This window comes from Macrotis lagotis, chromosome 1, assembly GCF_037893015.1.
Source record: "Macrotis lagotis isolate mMagLag1 chromosome 1, bilby.v1.9.chrom.fasta, whole genome shotgun sequence".
In the NCBI taxonomy this organism is placed as follows: domain Eukaryota; kingdom Metazoa; phylum Chordata; class Mammalia; order Peramelemorphia; family Peramelidae; genus Macrotis; species Macrotis lagotis.
The window spans coordinates 836,621,110-836,643,847 of NC_133658.1; the positions used below are offsets into that span (position 1 = coordinate 836,621,110).

The 22,738-nt window shown below is 36.1% G+C and overlaps 1 protein-coding gene across 2 annotated transcripts in view; it reads left to right on the top strand.

Annotated features, from left to right (window-relative positions):
* RRM1 (ribonucleotide reductase catalytic subunit M1) overlaps window positions 1–19,594 on the top strand; it is a 36,002-nt gene extending 16,408 nt beyond the window's left edge. For both annotated transcript variants that reach the window (XM_074217370.1, XM_074217371.1), the window contains 11 exons: window positions 792–875; window positions 1,742–1,903; window positions 2,235–2,314; window positions 3,707–3,908; window positions 5,461–5,610; window positions 6,256–6,477; window positions 10,287–10,363; window positions 12,066–12,201; window positions 13,394–13,489; window positions 15,876–16,064; window positions 18,829–19,594. In XM_074217370.1, the coding sequence (XP_074073471.1) occupies window positions 792–875; window positions 1,742–1,903; window positions 2,235–2,314; window positions 3,707–3,908; window positions 5,461–5,610; window positions 6,256–6,477; window positions 10,287–10,363; window positions 12,066–12,201; window positions 13,394–13,489; window positions 15,876–16,064; window positions 18,829–19,014 (1,584 nt within the window). In that variant the 3' untranslated portion in view covers window positions 19,015–19,594. The remainder of the gene's footprint in view (window positions 1–791; window positions 876–1,741; window positions 1,904–2,234; window positions 2,315–3,706; window positions 3,909–5,460; window positions 5,611–6,255; window positions 6,478–10,286; window positions 10,364–12,065; window positions 12,202–13,393; window positions 13,490–15,875; window positions 16,065–18,828) is intronic.
* Window positions 19,595–22,738: the final 3,144 nt, after the last annotated feature.

The window sequence follows — 22,738 nt, forward strand, 5'->3', positions numbered from 1 at the left end:
TAAATTCTTTTTTTTTTACTTCTACTTTTTTATTTTCCTCATTCAGGGAAAACCATTTGTACTGTGCTTTGTTAAGTGCTGTATGACATGATGACTTTCTATTATATAAGAATTGATTTCATTTTCTCATTGCTATATGACAGAGTGGCCAGGTTAATATGTGAGGCTCTCAATTTCTCTTGTTCTCTTAGAACTAGTTCATTCATAGAATCATAAAGTTTTGGAGGTGGAAGAGAGGAATATTTAAAGTGATCTGCTACAGTTCTAATTTTACAAATGAGAAAATTGAAGTCCAAAGAGAGGAAGTGACTTGCCCAAGGCTATAACTTAATGTGGAGCAGAGCCTAGGATTTGCATATTCATTTATTTTTTGAGCACTCAGTAATATCTATATATTTTGAATAAGAAAGTGTCAACCCCCACATAACCCAATTTCCCCTCCATTCTTTGCTTTAGCATGCTACTTTTCCTACCTTAGCCAAGATTCTCATCTAGGGCAGTTTTATATCAAGACCTTTATATGTAGAATTAACATTAACTTTACTTGGTTTAGGGTTTGTCTTACTATAAAATTGGTAGGTGTTAGTGGAGTCACATTCTTCCCTTGCTTTCCTTATGCTGAGCAATTTGTTTTTAAGGAAATATTAAGTGGTAAAAGAAAGTTGGAACTTTATGGGTTACATCCAAGACTTGGGACTACTGCTAGAGGGAGTCATTTGTTTTGTTTGCCGATCTTTCTCTTGCCTCTATTCACTGGTGATTAAGCTGAGCAGTTTTGTTTTTTCTTTCAGACAAATGGAAATTCTAATGGCCTTGTTCCAATGCTTAGAGTGTACAACAATACAGCTCGTTATGTGGATCAAGGGGGTAACAAGGTATTCTACTTTCTTCAGAGTGTGAGAATCAAAATTAAAGGTCAACATCTGCTTACAGTGAGGTGACTCACTTGTATGCAGTTTTTTATTGTTAAGCCTTTTATGTATCATTTTATTTTTGTGAAGTGCTTTGTAAAATAATAGCTGATCATTTTCATGTCTTTTTAAGTGCTAAGTCTTTTGTAAAATTTATGAAGCATTGTCATTTTATGGAGTGGGGAAGACTGAAGTATAGAGTAGTTGAGGAAGCAAATCAATATAAAGTTAATACTTTTGTGTATATTGTGATTTGGCCTCTTGACCCACACTTCCCTTTATGAGTATTTTATTTAGTGATCACTTTTGCTAGCTGATGAGCTAGCTCCCTTCTGAAAGCCTTCAGCATCACAGGTCTTCCTTTTGTCCTTCATTTTTCTAAAGGGAACAATTTTGTGGAAGGAATTAACCCCTTCTCTGAACTTTGGTACCTTGAAAAGGGGAGGGGGGACTGGTCTAGGAGTTATCTAGGTTTTATTGCTGGCTTTATCTTCTAAGAATTAAAATTGTATCTTATTTTCTGTGACATTCTTTCTCTCACTTAACTAATTATGAATTCAAAGCATATAGTTGATTATTTACATGCCTATTTTGTTATGCTATTGAAATTTGGCTGTTCCAGTGAAGAACAAGCCATTTGATCACCCTGTCTCAGTTTCCTCATCTGTCTAATGAGAACAGTTCCTACTTTGCCTTTCTCATAGTGAAGAAGAAATGATGTAATGATTGTGAAAATTCTTTGGAAAGTAAAAATTCCTCTACAATTTTAAGATGTTATTGTCTTTGGATTATTATACTAGTTCTTAAAACAGCAGTGGTTTATCTTTTAGCGGCCAGGGGCATTTGCCATCTACTTGGAGCCTTGGCACTTAGACATATTTGAATTCCTTGATTTGAAGAAGAACACTGGGAAGGAAGAGCAACGAGCCAGGGATCTTTTCTTTGCCCTCTGGATCCCAGATCTCTTTATGAAACGTGTGGAAAACAATCAGGTGAGTACTTGATGGTAGATGTGCAGGTCAAGTGAGTAAATGACATAGTTTAAGCAGATTTATCTTTTCTATAGTATTTAGTAACTGTTAAATGCTTTTCTCCATGTGCCTTCATGTAGTATGCTGGACAAAACATTAGAAGATGCTGTATCAACCTTTTAGAGACTTATTATTTAAAATAGATTATATTTGACATAATTAAAAATAATAAAGTAATAAAGAATTATTGCTGCATTCCATTTGTAGGACAAAGAATAAATATGCATTAGTACTTGTAAGATGAAGTAGATAATTAAGGTTCCCTTACAGGAATTTTTTTCCTCTCTTATAGGACTGGTCCCTAATGTGTCCTAATGAATGTCCTGGTTTGGATGAAGTTTGGGGAGAAGAATTTGAGAAGTTATATGAAAGGTATGATAAAAGGAAAAAAGTATTTTTTAGCTATGTCTTTTTTCCCTACCATAGTATCTTGTATATAATAGTTTAGTAAATGCTGATTTACTGATAATCTTGACCTAGAATAGTCAAATATGTAACTAAAACATATACTCAGTTACTAAACATCTTGAATTTTTTTTCTTAAACATGATCAAATAGTGCTTTATTTTGCATTTCTCTAATGTAACTATGACTTAAAATTGTATTTTCTTGCTGTGTTTTTATCTTAACCCCTTTCTGGACCATAAGTACTTTAATAGTAGAAACTGTTGAATAGATAGGTGAATGTTTATTACAAACCTGTTCATTACATAGGCCAAGAGATAAATGGACATTTAAACTTTGTCATTGGTATCCCCATCCCATATTTTGGGTCTCTGAAACTTTTGTTAGACGTTTTTTATTATTTTGCTCTGTCAGGTAATAAATTCTAGAAAATATCTATTGTATTACCAATGGAGAATGCTTAGAGATCAAACATTTATTTCAAAGGTTGATTAGCTGTAGGAGGAAATTTATATTGACATTATTAGACAATTCAAATACATTGAACTCTTTGCTGCCTACTGTGCTCTGTTAGTGTTCATATGTCCATGGGATAACAACATTAATGGGTTATTCTTCTTCCTGAGTTCAAATCTGACTTCATCTATAAAATGAGTTGGAGAAGAAAATGGTGAACCTCTCCTGTAACACTCCAAATGAGGTCATAAAGACTTGAACATGACTGAACAAAAGCAATAACAAGTTACTAATCATATCTATTGACAAGAAAGGAACCTGGTTTTTTATTGCCTAATTGTTACTGCTAATATTTTCTCTTAGTTATTTTTAGAAACTCAATTTTGTTTTGAGTATACTAAAGAAAGGGAAGTGTCAGTGTGGAGTAAGGAAAGATGGTTACTCTTAGAGTCAGGAACACTAAGGCTCTTATTCTGCCTCTGATATTTGCTAGTTGTGTGGCAGTGGGCAAGTTGCTAGATTTTTCAGTGTACCACACAATTCTCAAGGACTTTAAGTTATAAATTGCTAATTGCACTGCCATAATGAGGTTTTGCAATTCAAATTGCATATATTAGTGAATTCATAGATCTAGAACATAAAGAGGAAGAGGGAAATAGAGGTGTCCTTGCTGAGCTTAGGGGACAGTACAGAGAGAAATTAAGAAAGAGGGGACATTGGCAAGTAAAGGTCACATAATAAAGTAGAAACAGAGGAAATCCCATGTGTTTAAGATATTTGAACTATTAAAGTGGACATCCATAGCGGAATTGATCATTTAAAATTATCTTTCCTCTGATTTGGTCCAAATTGTCTTTAATCATTTTAGAACACTCATGATAACATGTTGACTTTGCCTTTCAGTTATGAGAAACAAGGTCGTGTCCGTAGAGTTATAAAAGCCCAGCAGCTATGGTATGCCATCATTGAATCTCAGACGGAGACAGGGACCCCTTATATGCTCTACAAAGACAGCTGTAATCGGAAAAGTAATCAGCAGAACCTGGGGACCATCAAATGCAGCAATCTGTGCACAGAAATAGTAGAGTACACTAGTAAAGATGAGGTGAGTGCAAGAGCATAGCCTCTTCTAGCAAATGGTGAAAGGTAATCTCTTGCCAGTTTTGATCTTCTCCTGAAGGATGGGAAGAGTGTTCAGCATTTTCTCATAATTGGCAGAGCATTATTATAGGCCCAGAAATGTAGACAGCATGATCCTTACCACAACTTAGTGATCTTTTGGCCTTTCTATCTATAGTACTGATAAGTTTGCTGGTGCAATACTTTTGATGTCTTGAGCTTACAAGTGTTTAGTTTAGTTTAGTGAGTGACAATAATTTATTTAATGAAAGATAATGGTAGAGGCAGGGCAAAAATAAGATTGGGAGTTGAAACCTAGATTAATAAAATAATGTGACCTTGGGTAGGGATTGTGTTTCTTGGATTTCAGTTTCTCTCTGTAAAATGAGGTATTTTACTAGATTACTTGATTTCCAGAGGGAGGGAGAAAAATTCGTGAAGTTTCAGGAATTGGAGGGGGCAACTTGTGAACGGGGATACTAGATCATCTTGTGTGGTGAAACTTTGATGGAGGAGAGAAGGGGATAAAGAAGCCCATAACTTTAAATTTAGGAAATGCCAACTTTCAAAATGAAACTGTGTGGAAGTTGATTCTTATTGAAGAATGTTAACTTGAAGGGAGGAGACAATGGAGATTTACTGCTGCAACCACTTCTAAAATATTTATTTTTTGTCTTTATATCACATTCATTTCCAAATGTTCTTGTTACTTCCCTGACCTGGTGAAGCTATCTCTGCATAACAGAATCAAAAAGAGAAGGGAGAGAATGATCAGCAAAACTAATCATTACATAACTGGATTTGATAGTCTCAGCATCCCATACCTATAATTTTCCATCTCTATAAAGAAGGAAGAGAAATGTATTTTCTCAGCTCTTTTCTTGCCAAATTTAGACATTATAACTGCATAGCATTAATTTTTTGGTGTGTGTGCCCTGCATTCACATTGTTGTTTTTCTGATTATTTTTGACTCTGTTCTGCATCATTCCATTTGTCTTCCCTTGCAAATTCTTGATGATCGTCGTTCCTTATGGTGCAGTGGTATTCCTTTACTTTTACGTACCATTAAATCATGTATTTAGCTTTGAATATGGAACACCTTTCTTTTTATCTTCTGTGAATCACAAATTTTAGTTACTTTGTTGTCATAATTCCAAATTGCTTTCCAGAATGGTTGGACCAGTCCTTTGCCACCAGCATTGGCTTGGGGTTTCTCTTTTTTCCCAACTCTTTTAACATTGATTTCCTTTCTTTTATTTTTTCCAACAGTTATCTACTTGTGAAATGCCTAGATATTGTACTTAGTGAGAAATAGAGGAGAGGGCAGATTCTAAATTTATAGCTAGAAAGATGAATGTAGAAAATTGGCATGAGTAAGAGAAGAGGTGGGATATACTGTGGTGATGAAGAAAAATGTTGAAGCTAAGATTGTAATCCTAAGATTTGAACATATAATGTTCATGGACAGTTCTGAGGAAATTGAGATTGTGTATTTAGCTTCAGTGGATATCTAACTTGTAATCATTTTGTATTCTAGGTTGCAGTCTGTAACTTGGCTTCTTTGGCTGTGAATATGTTTGTCACTTTGGAGCACACATATGACTTCAAGAAACTGGCCGAGGTTACCAAAGTCATTGTTCGCAACTTAAATAAAATTATTGACATCAACTATTACCCAGTCCCAGAGGTATGATTAGTTAGCTTTTTAAATTTATCTTAGTAAATGCTAGATTTTTTGGACAAAGACATTTCCATTTTCACGAGCAAAGATTTATTAGAACTCTTGTTGCACATACATTTGATAAAGTAATTTTTATAGTATGGGCTGCCCCCCAAAATAGGAATGAGGATTCATGTCTGTTTGGAAAAACAACTAATCTTGTAAATTGTGACTAGTAATTATTTGAAAGAAATTATTATAGTTTTTAAGCATGTACTTCTTGGGAAAAGGTTATTGGTTAGGTTATGATGTGAAATGACAATATTGTGTAATGAAGACTAGACAGCTAACTGACCAGCCTTGTTGCATTTCTGAAAGATTTTGGTGTGTAGGTGATTGAGTGTAAGATAGCATGCAGTAGTGAGACACTGGACTTGGAATTAGGATATGAGAGCTGCTGGTTCTGATATTTTCTAACTGTTGACAAATTGCTTAATTTCTCTGAGTCTTAGATTTTTCATATATATATATATATATATATATATATATATATATATATATATATATATGGTGGGGGAAGGTGTAACAATTTTTGTAAACTCTAAAAGCATCATGGAAATGTGAGTTAATCATGTTTTTCTTTTACTTCCTTTTTTATAATCTGGTGCTAAGGCAAGTTTATCAAATAAACGTCATCGCCCCATTGGTATTGGAGTGCAGGGTCTAGCTGATGCTTTTATCCTGATGAGATACCCTTTTGAGAGTCCAGAGGCCCAGTTATTGAATAAACAGATCTTCGAAACCATTTATTATGGAGCCTTGGAAGCCAGCTGTGACTTGGCCAAGGAGTATGGCCCATATGAAACATATGAAGGCTCCCCAGTCAGCAAAGGAGTAAGTAAATGGATAAAATATTTATTGGAATGCAGTTGTGCCCTATAGGCTTGAGAGAATTTGTCCACACTCTTGTTTATACTTAGAATGGGATAATTATTTCTGCCACTAAAATTAAATGAGTATTACAGTTACCTTTATTTATGGTTCTTTTCCACATAAATAACTACCATAGTTCACTTTATAGATTCTTAGACTTGGAAGGAACCTTTAAAGTCATTTAATCCAAGCTTTACCTGAAATGTAAATTTCTTCTGGAACATTCTGAGTAAGTGGTGATTCAACCTTTGCTTGAAGTCTTCTAGTAATGGAGAATTTTATGTCTTTCAAGGCAACCCATTCTACTTTAACAGCTTTAAATGACTCCCCCCCCCCCCCCCCCCCCACTCCTATTAATCAGTCTGCCTTTCTGGAATTTCATCCAATTTTGGTTCTGGTTCTGCTTTTTCGAATTGAACAAAATAAATGTAATCCTTGATAGCTTTTCAGATACACTAAAATATTGCTCCCTCCAAGATAAATGTTCTTATTTCTTCAACCATTCTTGTAGCACATATTAAAACAGTGATCTAATGCTCCCTCTTTCCAGGATAAATGTTCTTACTTCTTTAACCAATCCTTGTATCACATGATTTTGAAATTCTTTTTTGGATCTTATATTCCTCATCTTTAAAGTGAGGAGGTAGGGGTGGCTAGGTGGCACAGTGGATGGAGCATTGGCCCTGGAGTCAGAAGTACCTGAGTTCAAATCTGGCCTCAGACACTTAATAATTACCTAGCTGTGTGGCCTTGGGCAAGCCACTTAACCCCATTTGCCTTGCAAAAAAAATAAATAAAGTGAGGAGGTTGAATAAAAGGACTTTTAAAATATCTTTCTAGCTCTCTGACTCTACAATATTCGTGATTTCCTATATTTGGAATCTTTTTTTTTTTTAAGATTTAGGGGTATATATCTTTTAAAAATATTTATTGCAAATTTGTTGTGTCTTTTTTTTTTCCTTCTTTGCAAGGCAGTGGGTTAAGGTCACATAGCTAGGTAATTATTAAATGTCTGAGGTCCGAGTTGAATGCAAATCCTCCTGACTCCAGGGCTGGTGCTCTACTGTGCTACCTAGCTGCTGTCCCTAGCTGTTCTCATTCTTCAAAACTATCATTGGTCCCTGTCATCTGTCTTGGATGTGTTTTGTTTAAGCTTGTCATTTTCCCATTTGAAATGTGGTTATCAGAGCTCAATATTGCTACAGAGGATATCTTACCAGAGTGGAGTAGAGGATCATGACTTCCTTTAACTCTGGACATTATGCTTCTGTTACTTCAGTATAAGATTGCACTGGAATTTTTTTTTTCCAGTGGATTACTGAATACTTTTATTCTGCACATAGAAGCCACTAAAGGATCTGGCCTGTGGGCTTGTTGGGGGGCTGCATCACAAGTATATGACTCTGCACATCAACACTGGGGGTGGGGGTGAGAACAGATCATTCTAGCCCAGTCATAAGGTGAGGTCTTTCAAAAAAAGACCAAATGATCAGGTACCATCTCTGATAAGACAGTTTGAAAGAAGCAGTGAGAACAAAGAACGGTGGAAGAGAGAGGGGTGGAGTTAAGTAGCAGAGCCCCTATCCCCCAAAACAAAACTGGTCTACTACTTGGTGCTGCCCATTCTTTTGAGGACTTCTACAGAGGTGACTGGCATCTACTAGCTCTGAGGCTTCATGGTCATGGAGCTTACTTGGCCTGAGGGTTTCTAAAGTTCCTTCCAGCAAATTTAGCCTTGCTGCCCAGTTCTTCCTTAGTTCTGAGAATTTGGTTATACTTGGCCAAATGCTGAGATTTGCAGGGGCCCCCAGTCTTGATCTGCCCAGTGCAGAGACCCACCACCAAGTGTACAATGAAGATATCTTCAGTCTCTCCAGAACGATGGGAAACCATTACTCCCCACCCATTGGACTGGGCCAGCTTGCACGCCTGGAGAGATTTGGTCACGGAGACAATCTGGTTCACTTTGAGCAGGAGGCAATTGCAAGCTTTCTCATTCACAGCCTTTTCAATGCGCTTGGGATTGGTTGCTGTGAGATCATCCCCTACAACCAAAATTCTTCCAAGCTGCCCAGTCATCCTGGTCAAAGGGATCTTCAAGAGACACCACTGGATAGTCCTGGATGAAGCTCTTGTAAAGGTCCCCAAGCTTGACAGGTGAGAGATGTATCTGCTGGGATCATCAGGAGACTTGAAGTCCAAGTCATGTTTCCTGACCGGAAGAATTCAGAGGCAGCAACATCCATGCCAATTACAATCTGGTCAGTATAGCCAGCCTTGCCAATCGCTTCCTTCAGCAGCTCCAGAGCTTCTTAATTCTCCAGAATGTTAGGAGCAAAGCCACTTTCATCTCCTACATTGGTGGCATCCAGGCCATATTTCTTCTTAATCACATTCTTCAGGTTGTGGTAGACCTCAGCTCCAATGCGCATGGCCTCCTTGAAGTTTGATGCTCCAACAAGGAGGATCATGAACTCTTGCATTGCTAGCTTGTTACCAGCATGGGAGCCACTATTGATCACATTGAAGGCTGGAACTGGCAGGATGACTTCTTCATTACCTGCAAGATCAGCAATATGGAAGAACAAGGAGACACCTTTCTCAGCAGCCCCAGCCTTACAAACATCCAGAGACACTCCCAATATGGCATTTGCTCCAAATTTAGATTTATTCTCAGAACCATCTATCTCTATCACCAATTTGTCAATCTTCTCTTGCTCCACAACATTTCTTGCTAATCAGGGTCGGGGCAATAGTTTTATTGATGTGCTCAACTGCTTTTGAGACACCTTTCCCCATGTAGTGGGTCTTACCATTGTCTCGGAGCTTCAGGGCTTCATGGATGCCAGTAGAAGCCCCACTGGGCACAGCAGCTCTGAAGAGACCTTTTGAAGTGTAGAGATCAACTTCAACAGTGGGGTTTCCATGAGAGTCAAAGATCTCTCTTGCAATGATCTTCAAAATCGACATGTTGAATTTCTGGATGGGGCTGGCTCCGTGGGATTCAGAGGAGAGAGGCAGAGGGCTGGAATTTTTGAATAATGCTGCTGACTTACATAGATTTTGAGTCTTCCCAAACTACCAGGTCTTTTTCATGTGTCCTACTTTTTATTTAGGTGACTCATTCACAGATAGATATAATATTGGTATTAATATGCTAATATATACCAATATGTTAATAATACATAGCATATTGTATATTCAATATTGTTATATATAATAAATACATACATATATTATGGAAATAAAAATCTATTTTTCTAACTGGAATCAGGCATGCTTATTGTAAATGGATCACATTCAGCAAATCTGAAGGAAGATTAAGTTAGCACTATTGGGTTTTAATACATTCTAAATAGACATGTTGTACAGAGCAGCACCTAAATGACATCACATTCCTGGCCAGTTAGGAATTTAACACATTTCATAATATCCATGCCTTTTAAAATAGAAGAAGCTTTGAATACCAACTATAAATCCTTTTCATGGAAACTTTCTTTGACTTGTGGCTTTAAATTTTGTCATGATTTTAATTTAGGTAAGTTTTTTAAGTTTTTTGAGAAGGATTATTAAAGATGAGGGGAGAATAGACTCTTCCTCCAACCTTCATAGTTTGATCAATAATTAGCAATGAATAAGGCTTACTAAGACAGTTACAGAATTATTTTCTGTCCAGAACTCTGATGGAACTGTTTTTGCTTTTTTTTTTTAACTTAATTTTGAACTAGTTTTAGGTTTGTGGTTTGTGATAAATTTTTTTTTCTCTTCAGATTCTTCAGTATGATATGTGGAATGTCACTCCTACAGACCTGTGGGACTGGAAAGTTCTTAAGGAGAAGATTGCAAAGTGAGTAAATAGTGTTAGCAGATCTTTTTTCAAGGATCCAAATTTTCAAATTAGTCCAAAAGTAGTTACTTTTAGTTACTAATTCATATCACCAAATGAGAGTTTTCAGCCACTAAAATTGTTTTCAACTTAGCCATGTTGGGAATGTAGGCTAATTTTGCTTGAATGAGTCATCACACAAATAAGCTACTAAGTAAGATTTTTGATTAGGGGAAAAAAACAATTTGGGTCTTCGTTGATTTTGCAGATGAAGAGTCTTTTAAGACTTGAGAACAAGATGATCTCTTGAGTAAGGAATAGAACCCAGATGTAAATGGTTTTATTTTTCTTTTATAAGTGCTTTCTTTATACCTTGAAGACTGTTAACATTAACATAAAGACAAGCATCTTGGTCAGTATTACCTAGAGCAGGTGTGTCTAACCTGGTGGGAGTGGGGGACCTGTTCATATGTCCAGCTACTTTTATTGTACTGTAGGTGGTGTCGGTTGCATTGGATTCGTGAATGGATATTAAATTATTTATATGGCCCTTGAGGAAGTTTTTGTTGAGCCATGTGTGAACTAGAAGAGCTAAAAAGGTTGGACACTCCTGACCTAAAGATTATATCCAGAATCCTTGATGTATATAATAGGAAGTAGTTGCAGGATTTTTATTTTATTAATATTAATGTAAAAACAGTGTCATTTATTGAATAGAGTTCTGAGTTTAGAGTCATTTTTGTTCATACCCGTTTTTGATACTGCCTGTGTGACCCTGGGCATGGGTAATGTTTCTGTGCCCTGGGACTTAACTATTTAATCATAGATTGTGTCTATTGATGGAAGAGAGATGGAAGTATATTTATCATATTTAGTTTTTTTACCTGTGTAGTTGTCATAGAAAGTATCTTACCTTTTCCAGTGAGATAATAATTTGTCATACAGTTTTCTTCCAGGGTGCCACATAGCTTGGCTGTCAAAGCACAGTTGATTTCATGATATGTATAAAAGTTCCCAGTGGATAGTGAAGAAGGGGCAGTACAAACTGCCTACCTAGTATTGCTAGACAAAGAACTACCTCATGTAAGAAGTGTCTCTAGGGATGCTTTCAAGAAAGAGAAAGAAAAAACTTGATGAAATTTCTCTGAAAGATGATGCTTTATTTGTAATGCCTTTATGTACAGTTATTGACCATTTTATTATTGACTAAATTATTATTGACCATTTACTTTGAACACCATCCACTATTAGCCTCTCTGGTGAGTTCATGGTCTGGAGAAGTTATAACCATTATATTCCTATAGAGTCCTTATAGGAATAAACAGTTGAAGAGAGTTTGTGATAGTCATATGTATTTTGAATTTTGCCTCTTCTAGGGAATGATAGTATACAAAGATGCTTAGTGTTAAGAAATGGGTATATATAGGTAAGTTTATCCAATAATGTTGTGGCCTTGAAATTAATAGGCACTCAACATATATTTATCTTTCATGAGATTCAACTATTTTAGGGAAGGTGTTACTAAGCATAGATGTAGTATCCTCTGGGTCCCAAAATGTGGATGGTACAGGTCAGGGAATATTGGGTATTACCAACATAGAAATACACTTCCATTCCCCCCCTGCCTCCCATTTTTGCTTCAGTTCCCTTCCATTCCAATAGTTTTGGCATATTTTAGCTGTGGGACCAATATCATATTATTTTGCTTTTTTTTCCCCCCTAGGTATGGCATCAGAAACAGTTTACTGCTTGCCCCAATGCCAACTGCCTCTACTGCTCAGATTTTGGGGAATAATGAGTCCATTGAACCTTACACTAGCAACATTTATACTCGGAGAGTTCTATCGGGAGAATTTCAGGTGAGGAGATTGCAACTTAGAAAGCATCTTTTAAGAATTGGGGTGGCTAACCTGTTTTACTGCTCATTTAATTTTAAGTATTCCCTTATTTTTACTTTGGCTTGAAGCTATTATATAACACCTAAATAGAATAAGAACTGTAGGTTGGACTGCAAACTAGTAAGTTCTCAGTTATCATTGGTATTATGTACATTGACCTCACTTAATTTTCAATTCATTTTAGCTGTCAGTCAACAGTCATTTATTAAGTTTGCTATTTGCAAGGTACTGGAGATAGAAATGCAAAGAATGAAGCAATTACATTTTAATAATCATGTTGGTTAAGAATCTTTCAGATTAGTCCAAAAGTAGTTACTTTTAGTTACTAATTCATATCACTAAGTGAGAGTTTTCAGCCACTAAAATTGTTTTCAACTTAGCCATGTTGGGAATGTAGGTTAATTCTGCTTGAATGAGTCATCACACAAATAAGCATTGTTTGATCCTTTGTATCTTCATCATTAAATGAAGGAATTAAGTAAGATGACTTTTAAAAGGCTTTTCTATTTTTCGCATATGATTTTATGGTATTTGGTTGTGAAATCCCATATCTGGAATTTGATTTTTTTAATTGAAGTTTTGGAGAATTTACTTCAACTTTTTCTTATCTATCATACTTCTAGGTGTTTTCTAATGACTCCATTGGTAGAAATGTATTCAGACTACAACATGATTACTGGCCTTTCTCATATATATATATATATATATATATATATATATAGTTTTGAACTTTATTTGAATTCTTATTTGCTTTACAGCTTCAAAGAATTGTTTAATAACTTCATTCCTTTGGATTCTTGAGTGTGTAAATTTGTATTCTTGGTTTGTCATTTCCCTTTTTAATTTATTTTTATTTTGCTATCATGTATTTTGCCATTATTTTAATGACTCCCTCTGCTCCCTTCTAGAGAATCATCTCATGTAATAATTTTTTTTAAAGAAAAAAGTAAGAATAGGGGAAAAAAACCTGCAAAAGCAATCAATACTTTGAAAAAACCTGAAACTATATGCTGTTTTCTACATCTAGGGACCTCAGAGTTTTGCAAAAGAATGAGACGCAGATATCTCATTTCTTCTTGGTGGCTTTTTAAAAAAATTTTACAGCAGTCACTTTTGAGAGTTCATTTTATATTTTATCTACCATTCTACTTAGATTGTCAATCCACACTTGCTAAAAGATCTGACAGAGCGAAGCCTGTGGAATGAAGAGATGAAAAACCAGATCATTGCATGCAACGGCTCTATCCAGGTACAAAATAAGAGTGAAATAGGTGATGTTAGCTTCGCTGCCCTTCTACCTACTGTTCAGAGGATATCTTCCCCCTCCCCCAAATATTATTGGGTAGGATTGATTGTAGAGGTCATTTCTATGTGAGTCTATCTCATTTCCTACTACTCACTGTCACAGATAGCATTGTGCATGAGCCAAATATTCCTTACCTTTTCAGTTACTTGTTCAGAGAAAACATAATTAAAACATAATTACTGACTAAAGTCAGTAAACCTATAATACTGATCTCCTAAACCAGGAGTTCTTAATCTTAATGTCAGGGACTCCTTTGCTAGTCTGATGAACCCTATGGGTCCCTTTTTAGATTGTTTGTTTAATTAATTAATTCATAATGGAAGGAAATGCTAAATTTCATTTAGAAGTTAGTAAAAATATTGTAACTTCTGAACCCTGAGCTAAAAATCCTGCTCTTGACACTGGACAGTCCTAGAGGTAGATTTTCAAATCATACAGGATATATTAACTAATGGTTGCATCTGTAGACCACAAAACAATATTTATGTTAATATGTCAATATTTCCCTGAGTAAATGTTAATTTAAATGACTAGTATTAGTCAAGTATAATATACACATTATGCACTTTTTTCCCCCATCTGGATCCATAATGTCAAAGCTATAGGAAATTCCCTGTGAGGAGTCTCTCTATTGTTGTATATTAAGAAGTAGGCTGCAACTTATGAGTTTCCTTTTAGTTAAGAAGCTAATTTCTAAAATTGAAGATTGTATCTATGCCTGACCTAATAGAAAGTGATTACTATGAGCATAAATGGAGTATATAGAAACTCATTGTATTTTAAAATGAATTAAACCTTTGCTTCCTCAAACTCCTCCCTTTCCCCATGCCCCTGTTCTCCCCTCCCACCCTAGTCTGCATTTCTGGGTCATTCATTCCTGGCTACAGAACTCAGATTTCTTTCTTTCTTGTATTATTGTAACCTGGAATTCTGGATGGTTTCACTTTAGTCAACCAATTGGGATTGATATTTAACTGCAGCTTAAGCTAGTGGTCAGCATGGATGAGATGACCAGTTTTAAGTTTTACATGATATTCAGACTTTTACCACCATTATTTAGCCTTTCTTCCTTTGAAGTTTACCATTTGGTTCTTGACAGTGTTCCATCTATGAGCCTCTTGAGGCATTCTCCTAACCTCTTCAATGACTTATGCAACAGATTTAGAGGCTTCTCTGCATTTCAGTATCTGACATCATTTTTGGTGACTAGTGTTAATTAACACTGGCCTCTTAGTACTTTTTCCTCTTCAGTTCCCATGATTTCCAGTTTTCAATGAGGAGAGATGTGGTCATTTCCCAGAACTTCATCAGCACCAGAAATCATTCCCATTTCAAGAATCTGAATTCTTTCAATTCCAGTTACTTATTCTCACCACTTCGTTTTTTTAGTATCTGAGATCATCAGTAAACTTTTGAGAGACAAGTTTCAGTTGAAAGGTGAAGTTGCAAACTGAGTAGTTAGTAAAGAAATGAAGTCAGTGAGTATAAATGATTTTCTAGGAATTTTATCAGTGAAAAGTAGGAAAGAAATTATAAATTGAGGGAGAGACAGATTGTCAGTTTAGCCATAAATAGGGAAACATTGAAGATCAGAAAAAGAGTTAGAGACTGATCTTTGGGACAAACTGCTGGAGGGAAAGGATCAAAGGTTCAAGTAAAGATGAGCTTTGGCAAAAAGGGACTTCTTCAGAGATTGTATAGTAAAGGAGCAAAATGAAAATATAGTTCCATGCCTCTGTATGGCTATTAACTTAACTCTAGCCATCAGATATCTAGGATACATCTTGTTTCTCTAGAGAAACCTGTCTTTATTGGGCTTTTTTTTTAAATTCACAATATTTCTGTGATTATTTGATAGGAATTAAGTGACTTGTTCATTTATAAGCAAAGAATTCATTAGTTTCTTGTCAGGTAATGCATTCAACTCAGGAGTTAATTTCCTGATTAGTATTCTCTGATTATGGAGTTTTCCCCCTTAACTGCCTCTCTCCTCCCCCACATACCCCACTTCCTTTCCCAATCCTTCATCTTTTAAAAAAAAAGCTTGATTATGCTTTTTATGAAAATCACTTTTAGTTCCTAGTGACTTTGCTGATCATCTTCCCCTCTCCTCCCCTTCTTGTACAATCAAGCAAAACATGTCTGGAAATATGTACTTTATTTTATCAAGAGATGGAATAAGCTTCTTCATCAGTTTTCTAAAGTCACCATTGATAACCACATTGGTCAGAGTTTTGAAATCTTAAGAGTTTATTTTCCTTAATGTCATTGGGGTTCATGTTGTCTTCAAGATTGAGAGAAAATGAATTTACTCTTTTCCTTCTTTCAGAGTATCCCTGAAATTCCCGAAGACCTGAAGCAGCTCTATAAAACTGTGTGGGAAATCTCACAGAAAACTGTTCTCAAGATGGCAGCTGATAGAGGGGCATTCATTGATCAGAGTCAGTCTTTGAACATCCACATTGCTGAGCCCAACTATGGCAAACTTACCAGTATGCACTTCTATGGTTGGAAGCAGGTCAGTGAATGACTTTGAAGACTTATCAAGTCATTACATTTTTTTTTTGCAAGGCAAATGGGGTTAAGTGACTTGTCCAAGGCCACACAGCTAGGTAATTATCAAGTGTCTGAGACCGGATTTGAACCCAGGTACTCCTGACTCCAGGGCCAGTGCTTTATCCACTGCGCCACCTAGCCGCCCCAAGTCATTGCATTTTAAGACTCTTTGGATTTAGTGTTTACAAAATCGTTTAACATGGAGTTCATTTCTTTACCTTTATTTGTTTTGCCACTTTTTGTGGTTTAAAGGAAATTTGAGCAACTGGCATTTCACATATATCTGTCAAATACTGTTAGATGTAAAATACTAGTTGCCCAAATTTCTCTTAGTAGCAATTTCATTTTAAAGATGCTGTTTTCTGTGGTTGATAATGAGGGCGGTGATGCATAGGGTGGTTAATAAGGGGTTATTTATAAAAGTAGATGCATGTAGGAGTTTGTAGAACTATTTTGGGGAGCATTTAAGTCTTCATGTATTGAATATTTTGCAAAATGCTAAATAGGATTTAGTGGGAAAGTCAGTGCTTCACTTTCTTCACTTCCTACTCTAACTCCTACTCTGGCTTTCATTTCTCATTACTCTATTGAAATTTTTCACTTCAGTGACACCATATAATAGAATCATGAAATTTCAGACCTGAAAGGGACCCAAAAAGATAGTTCAAATTCCCTATTTTATAGATGATGACATTTAAAGCTTAGAAAAGTGAGCTTTCCCAGTAGTTATTGTTGTCTATGTATTCTCTGACTCTTTTTCCTTTTTTGACTCCTTCACACAGTACTTTCTCCTAGTTTTCTTGTCTTCTGATCACTTTGACTGGCTGTTTTTTTTTAAATCTCTTTCCACACATCTATGCTCACATCTTTACTATTATATCTATATCCATAGAATATGGACTTCAGAATTTTCATCATCAGTTATATCCAGTTGGTATACAGGGCATAGAGCACTGGGTCTAAAGTTAGGGAGACTTGAGGTTCACTTCCTAGCTATATGTCCCTGGACTTAACTTTAGATTGGCATTCAAAAACTTCCAAATTCTGAGCCCTTCAGCTTTCCTGGAGCCCCAGCACCCTGGTGTTCTTTGCCTTGCCTAGTTGCTTTGGTAATGAGGTTTTTCCTGCTCTTGGTTGTCTCCAGTTTATCCTGAATTGCCTGTGTGTACATACATGTGTACATATTTGCACATTTATGTATATATTTGTGTATATGTGTGTACATGCATATACATGTTGGGCAGCTGTTTTGGCTAGAAACTCTGAGGATCTTGCCCTTCCAGACTGATTGATTGATTTTTTTTTGTTGTTGTTGTTTCTTACTTGCTTTAATCACTGAGAAATGAGGATCTTACCCTCTCAGCTTAATTTTTTTTTTTTGAAGTGGTGGTTCTTGGCCTCTTTTCCTCATCTCTCTTTTACCTAATCTTAATTACTGGATGGGTGTTGTCTCAGTCAAACTATGACTTGGGAAAGGCCTAGATTTTTTTTTAAAAGACCTAGCTTTAAAATACTGCATCCAGGACCGTGTCCTGTCATCCTGACCTGACCTGACCACTGGACTCAGATAACTCCAGAGGAGAAAGTGAGACTTTTGACTTTGCATAGCTCCTCCCTCTGTTAAAATTCCAGTTCACTTGCATGTGATGGCATCATGATGCTTCCTGCATTTTCTACTTCAGTGAAACTTGTATAGTGATGGTTCTGAAGATATTGCTCATATCTGTGCTTTTCTAGACCTTTGTAGTTACTGATCTTTACTGTATCCTCAACATAATTCAAACAACTTTTGTCTGGCATTCCAGGCTCCCTCTACCTTTCCAATTTTGTTTCATAATATGCTCTCTCTTGTTTCTGCTTTTGCAAGGCAATGGAGTTAAGAGATTTGCCAAGGTCACACAACTAGGTAATTATTAAGTGTCTGAGACTGGATTTGAGCTCAGGTTCCTTGACTCTAGGGCCAGTGCTCTATCCACTGCACCATCTAGCTGCCCCAGTATACTCTGACTCATGTGTCCCTAATTGCCTCTAATATGTCTTCTATTTCCTACCTTCATGTTCTATATACCTGTAATGTCTTTCCACCCATTTTATCTGAATTCTCAACCATAAATTAAATATACATTATTCTCCAAGAAACTTCTCCCAGGTTCTCCATATTGGCCCCTTTTCTCTCAGTCATCACACACCACCTCTTTGCTTACTTTACTTTCTTAATAATTGACTTATTAGAATTGCAAGGTTATGAGGTCAAAAAAATTTGTATAAAATAAGTATTCATGATACTTAATAGCTATGTGACCAAGCCCCATGGTCTGAGCTTCAACTTCCTTGTCTTTAAAGTGGGGATAGGAATACCTGTAACACCTACCTTACCGGATAGTTGTGACGTTCAGATGAGATGCATACAATTATCAAAATGCCATAAATGTCAGTCATCATTACTCTTTAGCATCATTATTATGAGTTTTACTTATCTGTCTATGTGTCTTATACCCCTTCTTGATGAGTGCATTTTATTTTTTTGATGAGTGCATTTTAGACGTGTAAAACAACATTTATCAATTGTGGAAGTTTCGAGGACACTTTTTTTTTCTGTTATCAGTACTAGTAGATGAAAGTGGAATTTTGAGAACCAAATACATGAGGCTGTCACATTAGATTTGATCTTCCAAATATTCTGATGAGCAGACTCTTACTAATAGTTAAAATTGTTCTCTCTATAGGGCCTGAAGACTGGCATGTATTATTTGAGGACAAGACCAGCAGCTAACCCCATTCAGTTCACTCTGAATAAGGAAAAACTGAAGGAGAAGGAGATGGTGTTGAAGGACGAGGAAAAGGAGAGGAACACAGCAGCTATGGTTTGCTCTTTAGAAAACAGAGATGAGTGCCTGATGTGTGGATCCTGAGAAGGAAGATTCAGAAGAGGAGGCCAGCACTTCTTTGGAAGCCACACTGTCTCTTTCAGCATAGATAGATGTAGTGAATTTGCTTGAAGAGGTGAGGCTTTGCTGGACTTTAGTACAAGGAAATAAATGATCAATGCATATCAAATACTATATCAATGCTGGATGAAAATATTTTTCTGCTGGTGTCTTGGGAGTTAAGAAGTCATCTTGGACTCAGTGAATGAGCAGGAAAGAGAAAGTGGGTACATGAGGCTTAGTTACTTTCCTGGGCCCTACTTTGACTGAATAGCCTCTGCAGATTGTCATCTTGCTAGACTGAGAGATCTCGTGTTAGGCTGGTATGTCACCACTAGAGGTAAAACAGATTGCTATCTCATGAGAATTGTTGGTATACCCACCTCCACTGGCTAGCTTGGGTTTCTCTGCCTTATCAGTATTTAGCACTAAGCCACCCAGAAATGACTCTTTCCAAGATGTTTTGGATCTTATCCCTCTTCTGATTTGCTGTGGGATCGTCATGTGGATTTGGGGCTGAAATAAAGATGCACACTTCTCTTAAAAGATGATTGTGTCTCGACTAATTTTGTTGGTGATTTTCATCTCAAATGACTTCTCACATCTGCTCTGATCAATACAGCTTTCTCTTGTACAGGAGAAAGAACATTGTCTAGAAGGCATGAGTTCTATACCTGACTCCATCCATTGCTACATGATTGTAATTTTCTCTTCTTGGAATCTTGGTTTCTTTGTAAAAAGAGGAATGGGGTAGGGATTAGATAGATCTCTAAGATATTTTCCAGCCCTAAAATTCTGTGCAAGCCTGCAAGCAAAATACTCAAGAACTATGAAGACAGATCTTGTAAAAATGACATTTTTTTGTGTGCACAGTCATTTTCCTATTGCCAGGTGTAGCATAGAACTCTTAGCTTTGTCTGTTGACCTAAGATAGAAATCACCCAATACATGGAACTGGGAGAATTTAATTACTACTGAAAAAGGATTTCTATCACTTTGATCCTTATAGCCCCCAATTACTAAATGTCATATTTCCCCATAATTTAGTTATTTCTCATTCAGATTTTCCTCAAGCATCTTGTCTAGATTTTTCCTTTACCTCCAAGCAGACCTTTTAAGGTCATACCAGGAATGGAGTAGAGTAATCCAGGGATCTGGACTTGGCTCTGGGTTGTTAACATTTTTACTAATTGTATAGATTAATGGTATGCTCTTCAATTGGCAGTTGACATGAAGCAGATAACAAGAGCATCTTTTGAATCTGATAGGATGAAATTCAGTAAGGATCAGTGTAGAGTCTTAAATGAGTTTTACAAATACAAGGTAGAAAAATATATGAAAGTTTTGGACTGCTTTGGGAAAATAGCCACAATTATTTTGTATCATGTTCAATCAGCCACATAGCAATCCCTCCAATCACTTAGTGTCCTAATATTAGAAAGTTGCTAAACTCATGCAAGGACATGGTAGAGCAGATGGTCTCATCTATTTTGGTAACAACTACTTTCTTTTCTTGAAAGTTGAATTTCCAAATCTCCCTTTCTTTCACCTCACCCTCATTAAAAAAAAGCAATTTGATACAGTTTATAAACATGTAGTCATGCAGAACATTTCCAAAATAGACATGTTATGAAAGAAAACATAGGGAACCCCCCCAAAAAAAAAGAACTTCCAAGAAAAAGTAAAAAATATATACTTCAATCTATTCAGACATCAACAGCTCTTTCCCTGGGGTAGGATAGTATTCTTTATCATAAATCCTTCAGAGTTGTCAGATTATTGTATTGCTAATTGCATTGCTGATCATCCTGTAACTTTGCATCAGTTCACGTAAGTCTCAGTTCTTGAGAGCATACTACTATTCATCATTTTTTGGAGCAGAATAGCATTCCATCATAGTCATATACTAAATTTGTTCAGCTGTTCCCCACTGATGAGCATCCCCTCATTTTCCAATTCTTTGCCACCAGAAAGAGTTGCCATAAATATCCTTGTAAATACAGGTTCTTTTTGTTTTTCATCTGTTTTGGAATACAGATTGAGTAATGGCATTGCTAAGTCAAAAAATAGGCATTAATGTTTCATTTTCGCCACATTCTTTCCAACATGTCATTTTTCCTTCTGTCCTATTAGCCAATCTAATAGGTATAAGGTAATATCTCAGAATTGCTTTAATTTGTATTTTTCCAATCTAGTGAACATTTTAAAAATGGCTTTAGAAAGCATTGATGATCTCATCTGAAAACTGTTCATGTCTTTTGATCCTATATCAATTGGGCAGTGGCCCTTATTTTTATAAATTTGAGAAATGAGGCCTTTATCAGAGAAGCTTGCTTCAATTTTTCTTCTCCATAGTTGCTATTGCTAAACTTAATTCCATCCATCATATTATCCCTACTCCCATTTATTTTCTCCTCTCTCCTTTCACCCTGTTTTGCTTCTATCTTGTCCCTCCCCCAGTCTGCTCTCTTTTCTTTCACCTACCCCATCTCTTATCCCCTTCCCATTCTACTTTCCTGTAGGGTAAGATAGATTTCTGTGCCCACTTGAATTTGTTATTCCCTCTGAGCCATTTCTGCTGAGAATAAGGTTCACTTAATTTCCCCACAGTTCTCCCCTCTTCCATTCCAGTATAGAAAGAAACTTTTTCTTGCTTCTTTTATGAGTTAATTTACCAGTCTTTCTCCCAATACATTCCTCTTCCCTCCCTTTATTTTTTAAAGCTATTCCTTCATATTCAACTCACCTGTATTCATAGTCACATATAGGTTTGTCTTGATAAGAAATTTGTAAGTTGCCAGTATCATTTTACCTTGGAAGAATATAAATAGTTCATCATTAAGTCCCTTATTTCCATTTCCTGTTTACCTTTTTATGCATCTCTTAAGTCTTGTATTTGAAGATGAGATTTTCTGTTCAGTTCTGGTTTTTTCATCAGGAAAATTTGAAAATCTATTTCATTGAATGTCAGTTTTTCCCTTGAATATTTTCAATTTTAATGGGTAGTTGATTCTTGGTTGTAAACCGAGCTCTTTTGTCTTCAGAAATATCCTATTCCAAGGCTTATGATCCTTTAATGTAGAAGCTGCTAAATTTTGTGTTTTCCTGTAGCTCCATGATTTGAATTATTTCTTGCTGCTTGCAATATTTCGTTCTTGACCTGGAGCTCTAGAATTTGCCTGAATTATTCCTTGGAGTTTTCATTTGGGGAGCTCTTTCAGAAGATGATCTGTAGAGTTTTTCAATGTCTATTTTACCTTCTGGTTCTATAATATAAGGGCAGCTTTCCTTTCTAATTTCCTGAAAGATGTTGCTTAGGTTGTTTTTTTTTAGTCGTAGGTTTCAGGTAGTCCAATAATTTTTAAATTATCTCTTCTGAATTTATTTTCTAAGTCAATTGTTTTTACAATGAGATTTCGGGGGCAGCTAGGTAACTCAATGGATAGAGCACCAGCCTTGGAGTCAGGAGGACCTGAGTTCAAATCCAACCTCAGACACTTAATTACCTAGCTGTGTGACCTTGGGCAAGCCACTTAACCCCATTGCCTTAATAAATAGCATTTTTTCAAAAATGAGCTATTTCAGGGGTCAGCTAGGTGGCAAAATGGATAGAGTACCAGCCCTGGAATCAGGAGGATCTGAGTTAAAAAAATGAGATATTTCCAATTGTCCTCTATTTTTTCATTCTTTTAGTTTTATTATTTTTTGA